This window comes from Dendrobates tinctorius, unplaced genomic scaffold (assembly GCF_039654945.1).
Source record: "Dendrobates tinctorius isolate UK_male_01 unplaced genomic scaffold, ASM3965494v1 ptg000184l, whole genome shotgun sequence".
Lineage (NCBI taxonomy): Eukaryota > Metazoa > Chordata > Amphibia > Anura > Dendrobatidae > Dendrobates > Dendrobates tinctorius.
In genome coordinates, this window is record NW_027361851.1 from 1,024,705 (window position 1) to 1,041,063 (window position 16,359).

The following is a 16,359-nucleotide window of genomic DNA, read 5'->3' on the forward strand; positions in this document are numbered from 1 at the left end:
GGAGACAGGACCGGAGTAGGACTGCGGGACTGGAGCGTGGAAACATGACAGAGCAGGATCACTAGAGACTGGACCGGAGTAGGACTGCAGGACTGGAGCGTGGATAGCAGAACGAAGCAGGAACACTGAAGGCAGGACTGGAGCAGGACGGTCGGACTGGAGCGTGAATAGCAGGAGGGAGCAGGAACATGGGAGGCAGGACTGGAGTTGGACGGTAGGACTGGAGCGTGGATAGCAGGATGGAGCAGGAACACGGAAGGCAGGACTGGAGTATGACTGGAGCATAGATAGCAGGACCCACGGAGTACCAGACTGTGGGGCTGCTGCAGGGATCACGGAAGACAGGTCTGAGGCTGCAGAGAGCACATGAGGAAACAGGGCCCAGTGTGCTAGCAAACACAACGATCAGGCACCTCCCTCAAGGGGGAACGGCCTGATATGCCCTTGTCTGGTCTGCCATTGGTCCGTTGGTGCTTCCGGGTCAGGTCATTGCCGGAGCACAAGTAACAGGAGGGAGGCGCGGTCGCGGCCTATGCGCATTGTATGCTGAGACACCGTGGCTGAAGGGACGGCGGTGCTGTCAGACAGCGGGGGGCTGCGGCGCGGGAGCGGAGGCCGGTTGAGTATGCAGTGGCAGCGTGACACTTTGTAACATGGGAACATATAAAAGATCACTGCTTCTCCACGTATTTCCAGTGTGACAACATTTTACTCATCGGTCTCAGAATATACAGTATATACATACAGAGGACAGGACAATCAATATGTGGCGGGCCAGTAGATAACAGGCTCCAATTAAGACGCCAGATGTACATTACAATAGCCGTGGGATTTACAAAGTGGGGGGGAGGTCAGAAGTGGGATATTTCGCTTACTTCTGCCCAGGGGGGCAGCCGGTTGGTTGCTGCATTAAGGGCATACATCTCACATTACTACTATCATACATGCATCTCCTATTCGGGGTGCTGGGGGGTTCTGTAACAAGGAGTATGCAGTTACTAAACATTGCGGTATGGCTACTGGCCATGTGGTTAATGGGTGGTATGTATCACAGAGATGGGTGGCCCTGTGATGGAAGCCTGAGCTTGTTTGCGCAGCAAATTTACTGCTGAGGGTTACTATACATTGGGAAGGTTTCCAGGTGACCTGGAGAGATGGGAGGGTCCAGTCACCTACATACCCACTCAAGAGGGTGTGTCTGCAAACCCAAGATGTAATCCATAATAATATGCTCTACACACAGTGGCTATTCATCTCTAAGCTCCTCAGTCTGTTCATATAAAGATCATTCATTGTGCAACAACCAAGTAGTGATCTCCGAGGCAGAGGTGATACGCATCCTGAAGGGACTTAAGGTCAAAAAGGCACCTGGCCCTGATGGTGTATCTCCAATGTGTCTGAAAGTATGTGCTACCCAGCTTGCCCCTATACTGACAAATATATACAATGTGTCACTGAAAGAGTGCGTTGTACCTCAGTGTTGGAAAAGTTCCACAATTATCCCTGTCCCCAAGAAAGTGGGATCCTCTGAGTTGAACGACTATAGACCAGTAGCACTCACATCTGTAGCTATGAAAGTCTTCGAAAGAATTATGATGTCCCACCTGATAAAATTCACGCAGAAGCTATGGGACCCGCTTCAGTTTGCCTATAAGGAGAATCGTTCGGCAAACAACACTGTCAATCTGGCACTGAAGTACATTTTGGATCATACAGATGAACTGCACTCATATGTCCGGATTCTTTTCATGGTCTTTAGCTCAGCGTTCAATACCATTGATCCAAATTTACTTCATAAGGAAATGGTAGCTCTTGGAGTCCCTCTCAACTTATGCTTGTGGATTTATAATTTCCTGACAGCCAGGATACAGAGTGTAAAAGTTGGACCATTCACTTCGGACACCTTGGTCACAAACATCGGGGCACATCAGGGGTGTGTTTTGTCCCCGTTACTGTTTTCTCTCTATACGAATGATTGCATCTCTTCAGCAGACTCAGTAAAAATCTTGAAATTTGCCGATGATGTGACACTGGTCTCATCAGGGGAAATGCTGAAGACTTGTATTGGAGTGAGGTGAAAAGAATATGTGACTGGTGTAAAGCCAATAATCTTGTACTCAACACTAAAAAAACTGCTGAGATGGTTGTGGATTTTAGGAAAGATCAACATGAGATACTTCCAATCTACATCCATGACGAAGTGGTTCTTAGGGTCACAGAGACCAAATTCCTTGGTGTTATCTCTCATGATCTTAAATGGGGGAAAAACGTGGATGCTGTTATAAGAAAAGCACAACAGAGGATGTTCTTCCTGCATCAGCTGAAAAGATATGGTTTGTCTAAGAATCTGCTGATTCTTTAATGCTGTCATCAGATCTGTGATTTGTTCCTCTCTGATAGTCTGGTATGGGGGAGCCACTGCGCATGACAAACTCCGCTTACAAAGGACTTTCAGAACAGCAGAGAGAATTATAGGTTCCCCCCTGCCTAAAATCCAGGATCTTTATGATAAGAGTATTCGATCCCACGCATTGAAAATTTCATCCGATCCCTCTCACCCGGGACACTCCTCATTCCAACTACTCCCTTCAGGACGTCGCTTCAGAGTCCCCAAATGCAGCACCAACCGCCATATGAACAGCTTCTATCCACTCTGTTCAACAATTAAATCGTCATGTGTAGACTATATACTGTATCTGTCTTGTTAGATGTTACTTGTTGTATCTGTTGTTATATATTATGTTGCCTCTTTGCCACAAAGAATTCCTTGTATATATGTAATATGTACTTGGCGATAATAAATTTGATTGATAATAATTAACATTAACAGAATTAAACACTTGAAATAGATCACTTTGTTTGTAATGACTTTATATAATATAGGAGTTTGACTTTTTCTATTGAAGAACTGAAATAAATTAACTTTTTGATATTCTAATTTTGTGAGACGTACCTGTATATAGCCTTACGGCCCATCAGAGCTGCTAGTGTTTCTCTTAAAGGGGTATTTCCATATCCTATATTTATGGCATAAGCACTGGATATGCCATAAATGTATAGTAAGATCCAGGTCCCATCAAAGTGACCCACATCTGTCTCAAGGTTAGGGCTCTGTCTCTCACTACTGTCAGTGCTAAGGTGGTTAGAATTCTCATTCAAATTAATAGAATTTCAATAGTAGTGTGTCTCTGGACCTCTTTTAAAGATATATACCCACCTCAGAGACTTGTATTGTGTTTACATAAATGGCTGAAAGATGTGACTCTTCTGGATATGCCAAAGTTGTTTGAGATAATGCCTCATGGCAGAAAGGATCAGAAACTTGTAGTGTAGTTATGAAAGGGAAGAATATATATTGATACCCTGACTGACTCGCTCATGTTGATGTCTCTTTTGTACAGGTTGTACATGGCAGTCATTTCTACCATTTGCATCATCGAGGCGTGCAAAAACAATCTCATAGTCCTCACTGGAGTAGACAAGTCCGGCTTGCTAAAGAACCTCAGGTAATTTGCTTATGTGCATTGTACCGAATGTGACACTGTGACATCTTGTCCTGGTCAGTTATTTCCTATCATTCAGTTGTGACTGTTCATCTTTATATGGCATCACAAGGGTTTGTTGTAAGTCTCATGAATAAGTTGTGCTGTCACGTTTCTTAGGCCGACACCTTGATTTTGGCCTGTGAGACACGTGTCTGCAAATGTGCCGGAGTGACATAGGCCGGTGCGTCGGAAATGCGCAGTAGCTAGATGTCTCTAAACTTCCGGGTTACTGGAGGGGTGGGCAATAGTGCAGGTCCCGCATTTAAGTGCAGTAGGAACGATGGGTAAGCGCTTGCATGCTTGTCGTCCATGTCAAGATAATGGAACAGACACAGAGCAGCAGCGTGTTGGCAAGCCCCAGACGCAGGTGTCAACCCCGAGGCAATGGTCGCGCCAGCTGTGTTGGTGAGAAACTGAGTTCTGCAAAGAGCAGCAGATCCAGTTAGCGACACTTCAGTAAAGTGGATGATTGTACGGCCTCCAGAGATGTTTTTTTTGGCCATCTCAATGTGTCCCCCTCTTAATCCAGTACTATTTGATTGCCTCACAGTGGTAAGTGATCTTTGTTACAGATCACTTGGTAATGTGTTTTTTTTCTTTCTTGTCATTTATTGCCAGAGAGAGAAATATGTGGCAAAGTGTAAGCACAAGGAGTGTGCGCTTTGTAGAATGTTATTTCCTGATTCCTACTACAAAAAAAAAAAAAAAAAAAAGATTTTGCCAGGCATGTATCGAACAGAAAGTAGCAGAGGAGACTCTTAACTTTGCAACTGATTTAAGGTCCATCATCAGGGCAGACGACAAAGAATCCCTAAGATCCCTCTCTCATAAAGAGCATAAAGGATAAAAGGGCTAGGCAGTTATCTCCTGTATCAGTCGCTTCTAGTAAGTCAGCGATTATGTCTCCTCCGATTCCTCCTCGTCAGCCTCTTTTTCAGACAGCAACAAAGGGCGTCTGTTTCCTTATAGAAGAGACAGATAAACTAATAAAATCTGTCAGAGCCATGATGGGGATCGTGGATTCCAAATCAGAGAGGTCAGTGCAGGACATTGTTTCTTTGAGAATAAAGCAGGAACCGTAGCACAACCGGCGAGGTGCACAAGCAGGGTCCCAAAACAGTGATAATAAAGTAAATAAAACTTTCAGGATTGAGAGTCCTCAGTAGTTGATACCTTTTAATGGCTAACTGAAAAGATGGTAACACATTGCAAGCTTTCGAGACTACTCAGGTCTCTTCATCAGGCTAGACTAATACAAAATCTGAAGTCACATACACTCACTGGCCACTTTATTAGGTACACCTGTCCAACTGTGTGTTAAGACTTAATTTCTAATCAGCCAATCACATGGCGGCAACTCAGTGCATTTAGGCATGTAGACATGGTCAAGACAATCTCCTGCAGTTCAAACCGAGCATCAGTATGGGGAAGAAAGGTGATTTGAGTGCCTTTGAACGTGGCATGATTGTTGGTGCCAGAAGGGCTGGTCTGAGTATTTCAGAAACTGCTGATCTACTGGGATTTTCACGCACAACCATCTCTAGGGTTTACAGAGAATGGTCCGAAAAAGAAAAAAAATCCAGTGAGCGGCAGTTCTGTGGCCGGAAATGCCTTGTTGATGCCAGAGGTCAGAGGAGAATGGGCAGACTGGTTCGAGCTGATAGAAAGGCAACAGTGACTCAAATTGCCACCCGTTACAAACAAGGTAGGCAGAAGAGCATCTCTGAACGCACAGTGCGTCGAACTTTGAGGCAGATGGGCTACAGCAGCAGAAGACCACACTGGGTACCACTCCTCTCAGCTAAGAACAGGAAACTGAGGCTACAATTTGCACAAGCTCATCGAAATTGGACAGTAGAAGATTGGAAAAACGTTGCCTGGTCTGATGAGTCTCGATTTCTGCTGCGACATTCGGATGGTAGGGTCAGAATTTGGCGTAAACAACATGAAAGCATGGATCCATCCTGCCTTGTATCAACGGTTCAGGCTGGTGGTGGTGGTGTCATGGTGTGGGGAATTTTTTCTTGGCACTCTTTGGGCCCCTTGGTACCAATTGAGCATCGTTGCAACGCCACAGCCTACCTGAGTATTGTTGCTGACCATGTCCATCCCTTTATGACCACAATGTACCCAACATCTGATGGCTACTTTCAGCAGGATAATGCGCCATGTCATAAAGCTCGAATCATCTCAGATTGGTTTCTTGAACATGACAATGAGTTCACTGTACTCAAATGGCCTCCTCAGTCACCAGATCTCAATCCAATAGAGCATCTTTGGGATGTGGTGGAACGGGAGATTCGCAAAAGGGATGTGCAGCCGACAAATCTGCGCCAACTGTGTGATGCCATCATGTCAATATGGTCCAAAATCTCTGAGGAATGCTTCCAGCACCTTGTTGAATCTCTGCCACGAAGAATTGAGGCAGTTCTGAAGGCAAAAGGGGGTCCAACCCGTTACTAGCATGGTGTACCTAATAAAGTGGCCAGTGAGTGTATTTATGCACAATACAGCCTAGAAAAAATGCAATAGATAAGACAAGTGACGTGAAGCAGAGCTATCAATATGGGAGAGGGCGAAACATAAATATAAACATTGGACCAGTTCATAGATAAGGAGTCCGGATGTGTTATGGTCCTCTGATTGGGGTCTAGTTCTGTGTTGTGATGCCCCCACACGGTTTTAAAAGGAAATTCCTTAATTGATGTAAAAAGACATAAATCCATGCGACACATTCATTCCAGCACTAAGAGTGTCAAAGTTCGTCATAAATTTGTACTCCCAAACTCGTCTCTCTCTCTGAGAATTGAAGTTACCTTTCAATACCAGTAATTTCATATCCACGCTGCTGTGACTGATCCCTGAGGATACAGAAATGTTTTGCCACAGGTAGATCCATTCTTTTTTCTCTTATTGTGTGACGATGAGCATTCATCCTTGTTCTAAGCTTTTGCCCTGTCTCCCCACATACAGACCCCCAGTTGGACATTTAGTACAAATAATTAAGTACACCACATTAGATGTAATGCAGGTGAAAGTACCTGGGATCTTGAAGTCCTGATGTGAGTTGGGGATCTTTATCTTGTCCGTGGTCATTATAAATGGACAGGTTTTACATTTTTTCTGGTTGCAAGGAAAGGTTCCTGCAGCTGTTGACACTCTCAGTGCTGGAATGAATGTGTCGCATGGATTTATGTCTTTTTACATCAATTAAGGAATTTCCTTTTAAAACCGTGTGGGGGCATCACAACACGGAACTAGACCCCAATCAGAGGACCATAAAACATCCGGACTCCTTATCTATGAACTGGTCAAATGTTTATATTTATGTTTCTCCCTCTCCCATATTGATAGTTCTGCTTCACATCACTTGTCTTATCTATTGCATTTTTTCTAGGCTGTATTGTGCATAAATATGTGACTTCAGATTTTGTATTAGTCTAGCCTGATGAAGAGACCTGAGTAGTCTCGAAAGCTTGCAATGTGTTACCATCTTTTCAGTTAGCCATTAAAAGGTATCAACTACTGAGGACTCTCAATCATGAATATTTTTCTATCTACTGGCTAACACGGTACAAAGATATACATCTTTCCTGTAGTAAATAAAACTTGGAACTCAAGTTTCAATGCTGTGAAAACTTTAGTGTAATCCAATAGTACAACAAAAAACTTTTCGGTCAATCACTGACCTTCCTCAGTATACCGACTGCTATGGAATAAACTGATGAACTAGATAGACATCTATTCGAGGCTCACCTCCCACTGCCACCACTGGCCTCCTATAGGATTACCGGTGGATACCGGATCTTTACATTCCCCTATATTTTTGGCCCATTAATTATAGTTAATTATGGAGCACACTATTTTACATTGGAAATCCATATACCTATGGTCATATTCTCCTCTGATGACTACATCTGGGCAAGATCACCACAAGCCTGCACATAAGATTTCTATCTAGTTCATCACTTTATTCTATAGCAGTCGGTATGCTGAGGAAGGTCAGTGATTGACTGAAACTTTTTTGGTGTACAGTCATGGCCAAAAGTTTTGAGAATGACACAAATATTATATTTTCACATGATCTGCTGGCCTCTGGTTTTAATGTGTGTTTGTCAGATGTTTTTATCACATACAGAAATATAATTGCAATCATATTATAAGTAGCAAAAGGTTATATTGACAGTTAGAATGAGTTAATGCAGCAAGTCAATATTTGCAGTGTTGACCCTTCTTCTTCAGGACCTCAGCAATTCTCCCTGGCATGCTCTCAATCAACTTCTGGATCAAATCCTGACTGATAGCAGTCCATTCTTGCAAAATCAATGCTTTTATTTTGTCTGAATTTGAAGGTTTTTGTTTGTCCACCTGTCTCTTGATGATTGACCACAAGTTCTCAATGGGATTAAGATCTGGGGAGTTTCCAGGCCATGGTCCCAAAATCTCTATGTTTTGTTCCCTGAGCCATTTAGTTATCACCTTTGCTTTATGGCAAGGTGCTCCATCATGTTGAAAAAGGCATTGTTGATCGCCAAACTGCTCTTGGACGGTTGGGAGAAGTTGCTCTTGGAGGACATTCTGGTACCATTCTTTATTCATGGCTGTGTTTTTAGGCAAGACTGAGAGAGAGCCCATTCCCTTGGCTGAGAAGCAACCCCACACATGAATGGTTTCAGGATGCTTGACAGTTGGCATGAGACAAGACTGGTGGTAGCGCTCACCTGGTCTTCTCCGAATAAGCCGTTTTCCAGATGTCCCAAACAATCAAAAAGGGGATTCATCAGAGAAAATGACTTTACCCCAGTCCTCAGCAGTCCACTCCCTGTACCTCTTGCAGAATATCAGTCTGTCCATGATGTTTTTCCTGGAGAGAAGTGGCTTCTTTGCTGCCCTCCTTGAGACCAGGCCTTGCTCCAAGAGTCTCCGCCTCACAGCGCGTGCAGATGCACTCACACCTGCCTGCTGCCATTCCTGAGCAAGCTCTGCACTGCTGGTAGCCCGATCCCGCAGCTGAAACACTTTTAAGAGACGGTCCTGGCGCTTGCTGGTCTTTCTTGGGCGCCCTGGAGCCTTTTTGGCAACAAGGGAACCTCTCTCCTTGAAGTTCTTGATGATGCGATAGATTGTTGACTGAGGTGCAATTTTTCTAGCTGCGATACTCTTCCCTGTTAGGCCATTTTTGTGCAGTGCAATGATGACTGCACGTGTTTCTTTAGAGATAACCATGGTTAACAGAAGAGAAAGATGCCAAGCACCAGCCTCCTTTTAAAGTGTCCAGTGGTGTCATTCTTACTTAATCATGACAGATTGATCCCCAGCCCTGTCCTCATCAACACCCACACCTGTGTTAATGGAGCAATCACTGAAACGATGTTAGCTGGTCTTTTTAAGGCAGGGCTGCAATGATGTTGAAATGTGTTTTGGGGTAAAAAGTTCATTTTCTAGGCAAATATTGACTTTGCAAGTAATTGCTGTTAAGCTGATCACTCTTTATAACATTCTGGAGTACATGCAAATTGCCATTAGAAAAAATGAAGCAGTAGACTTTGTAAAAATTAATATTTGTGTCATTCTCAAAACTTTTGGCCATGACTGTACTACTATTGTATTACATTGAAACACAAACAAAAAACACAGTATGACAAACGTGCAAAAATACTCTGTTGTAAAAAATATAACAGTAGACAGCCAGTGCTAGTAAAAATTGATAACAAGAACAGGGTATTTAGTTGATACGTTTTTTGCAAAAAATGTATACGAAGCCACTCCACCACTTCACGGTAACCCTTCTCGGAGCAGTCCTATCTAATGTATTTAAAACCTGATCATGTGAACAATACCTACTGTCAGGAACACCGCACTGCACTTGCTCACCGAGCCAGTGCGCGTGTTTTGAGTACAAAGACTGTGCACAAAGATACCTGCGGAGCGGGGTCTCAGTGGTGACGATGCATGCTCCAAGCTCACAGGACTTGAAACACGTGACTGCTGGGGGCATAGCCTCAGCTCCACAGAGCCAGGAGCTGCAGGGAAACTCCTAGAAAGGTAACTACAGGGCGATGTTACCAAGGGGCACAGACAGAGACAGAAACCAGATCAAGCCGGGTCAAAGCACGAGATAGCAATACAGTACCAAAGGGTTAGACAGAATGGATAGTCTGAACGTAGCAATAGATCAGAAAACCAGAACGGGCAATAGACGGTACAATAGGGACAAACTGTAACGGAGTAACCATAGCCAAGCCAGGAGGTCAGAACCAGAAAAGACAATAGTACCAAAACGAGAGAAGGAGTACAGAGTGAGGGAACGGACCGGGTCATACACGGGAAGCAAACAAGCAACGCAGAATACACGCACACCAGGGGTCAGACACACCAGAACAACAGTATAGCTGACAGAGAACCCTGGTAAAGAGTGAGTATAAATACCCCTCCCAGATCCAGAAAGAGGCCACGAACACTTAACTCTGTGAGTGCAGGGCAATAACTCTGTTCAAACCATGACAGTACCCCCCTCTTAACGGGGGGCCACTGGACCCCCAGGCTTGTCTGGGTATCTGGCGTGGAAAGCCCACACCAGACGATCGGCATGCACCGAACTGACCGGAATCCATGACCGATTCTACAGAGAGTACCCCTTCCAGTGTATCAGATACTGGAGTCTCCGGCGCACCCACTGGTGGTGTGAGTTCATTTTTCCCTTCACCATTGAGGTCTGATGAACTCCCTCCTCTGGTGAAGGAAGGTAGTGAGGCTGATTACCAAACACCTGGGCAGCTAGATGATGACTGGGTGGCTGGAATTGAGGACTGGATATAAGGCAGCCGACGCCCTTCTGCCTTGCTGTTGATCCTGCTGGATTCTTGGAGACCAGTCTGATTCCTGCGTCTCAAAGCTAAGTTTTTCTGCTCTGCTTTGTACTCTTCAGTTTTGTTTTGCCTTGTTTTTTGGGAGTTCTGCCATCCCGGCCGGGGGTGAGCTGAATTCCATTTTTGTCTCTGATCTGTTGATCTTTTGCTCTGTCTTCAGAATATACCTGAGTGCTGATATAGTCTTTTGAAGCCTAACGACTTCAGGGCCTGTTTTTCCTATCAGTCGGTTGGCTCATTTTGGATAGGGTTTTTGCGGATGGCAGACAGCAGCTTTCCTATCCTGTCCTATTTAGTTAGCTTGGGCCCCATCATTTGCTCAACCTATCTTTCTATCTGTGTTAGTGTTTTCATCTTGCTTCACCGTCATTATATGTTGGGGGCTGCCTATTGCTTTAGGGTCTGCTCTGGGGCAGTTTAGTTTTTCCTCTTTCTGTCTTTAGGCTATGTAGTTCGCCGGCTGTGATCGAGGGGTCTAGGGCACCGTAGGAACCCCCCACGGCTACTGCTAGTTGTTGTGGATAGGTTCAGGGGTCTGCAATCCGATAGCTGCCAACCTCTCTGGTTTTTCTGGACTTAGCTAGTATTTTGTTTTTTCCCTCCTTCGGTGACTCATCATAACACACTGGGAGTCGACAATGCGCCCTACTTCATACTCCAGCTGCCCCTCTACCAGCACTGGCGGAGCATTTGATGAGGGATCCTCTCTCATCGTCCCCACAGGCTTTAACAGGGACCTGTGGAAGACATCAGAAATTTTAAAGGAGGTGGGCTGCTGCAGTCGGTAGGCTACTGGGTTAACAACCTCCACAACTTTGTATGGGCCAATAAACTTGGGGCCCAGCTTTATAGATGGTATCTTAAGCTTGATATTGCGGGTGGATAGCCACACCTTCTCCCCTACTGCAAATGCTGGACCTGACCCCCTCCTCCTGTCAGCAAACCGCTTATAGTTTTCCTGGGCCTTGGAAATATTCCTCTGAACCTCCCTCCAAAGAATTCTAAGACGTTGTCTCGCACCCTCAGCTCCAGGACAACCTTAATCCATGCGGGAAAACTCTCCAAAATGTGGGTTAAACCCGTAGTTGATCTGAAAGGGAGACTTCCCAGTAGATTGACTCACACGACCGTTAAATGCAAACTCTGCCATGGGTAGTGCCTCACACCAGTCCTGCTGCCTGGAAGAGGCCAAGCATCTCAGAATCTGCTCCAACGATTGGTTCGTGCGCTCCGTCTGTCCATTAGACTCTGGGTGGTAGGCAGAGGAGTAGGACAACGAAATCCCCAGCTTTTTGCAAAAAGCCCTCCAGAACCTGGGTACAAACTGTACCCCTCTGTCTGACACCACATTCATAGGCACTCCATGCAACCGAATTATATGATGCATAAATAAGCGGGCCAGGGTTTCAGCAGATGGCAATGCGGGGAGAGGTACAAAGTGGGCTTGTTTTGAAAACCTATCCACCACCACCCATATCACTGAGTTGCCCCTCGAAGGAGGAAGATTTGTTATAAAATCCATGGACAAATGTGTCCATGGTCTATCCAGAATTGGCAAAGGCACCAACTCCCCGGCCGGCCGGACCTGAGAACTTTTAGAACGAGCGCACACCCCACATGCACTCACAAGCTTTGTAATATCTGTTACCATAGAGGGCCACCAGAAACCCCTCGCAATTGCCCCCCGGGTAGCTGCAATCCCAGGGTGAACACTCAACATAGAATCGTGAAATTCCTGCATAAGTCCGAGACGGAAACGTTCCGGTACAAACCATTTACCCGGGGGTTTACCACCTGGAGCCCGAGCCTGGGCCTCCAAAATCTCACTCTGTAACTCACATGAGATTTCGACCACCACTACTCCAGGCTGAAGAATGGAGGAGGGAGGTTCTGGAGGGGACACCGAATCAAAGCTTCGGGATAAGGCATCAGCCTTGATGGTTTTAGATCCCTGGCGGAATGTGATGGTAAACTGAAATCGAGGAAAAAAAAGCGACAACCGAGCCTGTCTGGGGGTCAATCTCTTGGCAGACTCGATATAGGCCAAATTTTTGTGATCAGTAATGACTGTAATGGGATGACTAGCCCCTTCCAGGAAATGCCTCCATTCTTCAAAAGCCAACTTTACCGCCAACAGCTCTCTATTGCCGACATTGTAATTTCTCTTGGCAGAGGAAAATTTTTTAGAGAAGAAGGCGCAAGGCCTCAGATTAGTAAGGGTAGGAGGGCCCTGAGACAAAACTGCCCCCAACACTACTTCCGAGGCGTCAACCTCCACTATAAAATGTCTTGACGGGTTGGGTTGTACCAATACAGGGGCTGAAGAAGAGCACTTTTTTTTTAATGTCATGAAAGAATTTTTTGAAGCTACAGACCAATTTTTTACATCAGCTCCCTTGAGAGTAATGTCCGTTAGCGGCTTTACCACCTGCTAGAAGCCCGTAATAAATTTCCTATAACAGTTAGCAAAGCCTAAAAATCGCTGCAACCCTTTCAAGTCATGAGGCTGCACCCAATCTGTAACAGCCTGGACCTTCTTAGGATCCATGCGGAACCCCTCCCCTGACACAATCAACCCCAGAAAGGATACTTCTTGCATGAAAAATGAGCATTTTTCCAACTTGGCATACAAATGATTCTCCCTCAGTCTCAGGAGAACTATCCGCAAATGGTGCAAGTGAGATTGACTGTCCACCGAGTATACCAGAATGTCATCCAAATAGATGACCACAAAACGACCAATTAAATCAGAGAAAATTACATTAATAAAATTCTGAAAAACAGCTGGAGCGTTGGTGAGACCAAAGGGCATAACCAAGTTTTGAACAGCCCTTCAGTCGTCAGGAATGCTGTTTTCCATTCGTCCCCTTCCCGGACTCTTATAAGGTTGTATGACCCACGTAAATCCAGTTTAGAGAACCACTTGGCCCCGGTGAGTTGGTTACATAGATCAGGAATTGGGGGGAGAGGGTATGTATTTTTCACAGTAATTTTGTTTAATTCCCGAAAGTCGAGGCACGGCCGCAAACCACCATCTTTTTTTCTTATCAAAAAAGAAGCCTGCCGCCACAGATGAAACAGAAGGCCTAATATGCCCTTTGCGGAGACTCTCGGTAATGTACTCCTTAATGGCTAGACGTTCGGGCCCGGACAAATTGAACAGGCGAGCTTTGGGTAACTTGGCTCCAGGGACTAGATTAATGGCACAATCAAAGGGTCTATGTGGTGGTAGCGCCTCAGCCTCACTTTCAGAAAATACGTCTTCAAAATCAGGGCTGTGGAGTCGGAAGCCAAACCTGCGACTCCGACTCCTCAATTTCCCTTCCACCGACTCCACAACTTCGACTCCGACTCCAACATATATTGCTTATATTTAAGTGAAAAATTTCTTGTAGTACAATGTGAATATCAGACATTTAATCATTTTTAAGATACAATAATCAAGACATTTAGATAGAACATAATGTATATTTATTGGAATACAACTTTAGAACACAAAAAACTGTAATAAATTGTAAATATGTAATACACTATGTAATATCGATTACATATATATATATATATAACACTATGTAATAAACTATGTAAGTGGCAAAAAAGTTTTCAACAAAAACATACTTAATAACATTTGTGCAGTCTAATACAGGAAAGATGTATATCTTTGTACCGTGTTAGCCAGTAGATAGAAAAATATTCAGAATTGAGAGTCCTCAGTGGTTGGTACCTTTTAATGGCTAACTGAAAAGATGGTAACACATTGCAAGCTTTCAAGACTACTCAGGTCTCTTCATCAGGCATAGATCTATGCCTGATGAAGAGACCTGAGTAGTCTCGAAAGCTTGCAATGTGTTACCATCTTTTCAGTTAGCCATTAAAAGGTATCAACCACTGAGGACTCTCAATTCTGAATATTTTTTTATTGTGCAGTCTATGAATTTGTTCTAAGAAATAGAATTGCCTCCATCAAATCCTCCTTCATAGATGACCTCAAATCTGACCTAATAATTTTAAGGCCAGAGAACAACCTCTCTACACTACCTTGGGTTGGAGGCAAAGCCGTAACCACATGGGCAACATCTCTAACAATTTCCAAGTATGAAGGAATTGCCTCGTGCACAGTCAGTTTTGATGAACGGTTGAATTTTTCTTTGAGAGCAAGTGAAACATTTTGCTGAAATATGGTCAATCTGCTTGCTATAGGAGACGGAGTGAAATCTTTTTCATTGCAGCAGCGCTTTGCCTGCTCCATATCATCCAAATACTTGTCAAAGTCAAACTCCTCATCTGATGAGGATGAAGATATGGCAGCAGTAGCACTGTCAGGACCCAAGTCCTCTTGCGCCTGGCAGTCCTCCTGTAGGCCACTCATCCTAACTGCTACCTCAGTCAGAGCTTCTTTTCCTTTAGTAAGCTGTTGATCATCAAGCAATATACGATGACTTGGGTCCACATAAACAGCTGCCAGAAAAATTTTATTTTCCAATAGCTGTGTCTCTCTCCGTTTCATTGAAGCAGAAATGCCATCTGCGATTAAATCTCCTCTTTGGGACAGGCAAAATAGCAAGTTCTTCCACTCCCTTATGAAAATGCCAGGAGTTAAATCCTCAGCTTGTAATTTTTTAGTCACGGTAAATAGGTGATTAAGCAATTCCTTCAATTCAGCCACCTGTGTCCATTGACATTCATTTAGGGTTACCTGAGGGTTCGCCATATCTATAAGAAACGGTTTTAGCCAGGATCAAAACTAGGGGGGGCAGAACCTCATACTGTTCCGCAGAATCTCATACTGCACACCTCAGCAGCTGCAGAACCTTATACTGCACACCCTTACACTTGAAAATAAAGCCTGCACCTTAAGATGTGGTGAATGCAGTCTATTTATTCCAACTATCAATTGATGTTGATGTGTTACTGAAGAAGAGCAATACCTGTCCTGGGCGTCCTTTTGGACAGCTATGAGGTGTACCTGACTGGTGCTAAAAAAAAAAGGAGTGTTAGTCTGTGTGCTACCTGGCTTTCATTCTTTTTGGTACAGATAATATAAGGATAGAGCAGATTTCTAATCTGCTTTTGCTATTGAAAACATTATCTATGAGCTCAAAAACCTTTCAGGTGATGCGGTTTTTTAAAAAGCTGAATTGCTTTTGCAGCTGAAAACGTATCCTCAAAAAACGCAGCAAAAACGCTGTGTGTGAATGTAGCTTTAGATCAGGAATAGAACAGCCATTTATAGGACATTTCATAACTTTCCCAAATTCCTATGAGAAAATATTCAGCACATTCTGCATTGAACTACTGTACCAAATTTATTATATATTTTAGGAGTCTGAGTCGGACCATTTTATACCGACTCCGACTCCACCAAAATGAGCTACGACTCCGACTCCACAGCCCTGTTCAAAATCTTTCAGGTACTCCGGAATACCTTCCAGATCGACAGACGACACTGACACAGATTTTGCTGGAGTGACAAGAGTTGTCAAGTTACAACATAGACCGTTAGCCATACAACCCCACTGAATGATCTCCCCCGTGATCCAGTCAGTAGTAGGATTGTGACGTTGAAGCCAAGGCATACCCAGTACCAGTCCAGCCGGCAGATTATTTAGAACAAAACACCTTAATTTTTTCACGTGAGTGGAACCCACTTTCAGCGAAAAGGTATCAGTCATTAAACAAATTCCCTCCTGGGTGATAGGAGAAGAATCAATTGCCACAATTTTAACAGGATCTTTTAACCTGACTGTCCCTTTCTTATGAAAAGTCACAACTTTGGCATCGATCAGATTAATAGAAGAACCACAGTCAACAAAGGCGGTAGTCACAACCGGACTGCCTGCAAGTTCTAGTTCCACCGGAAGCAGAATTTTAGTAAGCGTGGAAAAAGGTACCTGGGAGTCTGGGCAACCTCCTCAATTGTTACCCAGACTCAGTCGTTTTCCTGA

General features: G+C 44.3%; 1 protein-coding gene across 4 annotated transcripts in view; it reads left to right on the plus strand.

Annotated features, from left to right (window-relative positions):
• LOC141055106 (proprotein convertase subtilisin/kexin type 4-like) overlaps nt 1–16,359 on the plus strand; it is a 264,894-nt gene that overhangs the window by 26,752 nt on the left and 221,783 nt on the right. For 3 of the 4 annotated variants that reach the window (XM_073552061.1, XM_073552063.1, XM_073552060.1), the window contains exon 2: nt 3,402–3,506. The exons of the other annotated variant lie outside the window; for it this stretch is intronic. In XM_073552061.1, coding sequence (XP_073408162.1) covers nt 3,402–3,506 — 105 coding nt within the window. The remainder of the gene's footprint in view (nt 1–3,401; nt 3,507–16,359) is intronic. 4 annotated transcript variants of the gene reach the window in all.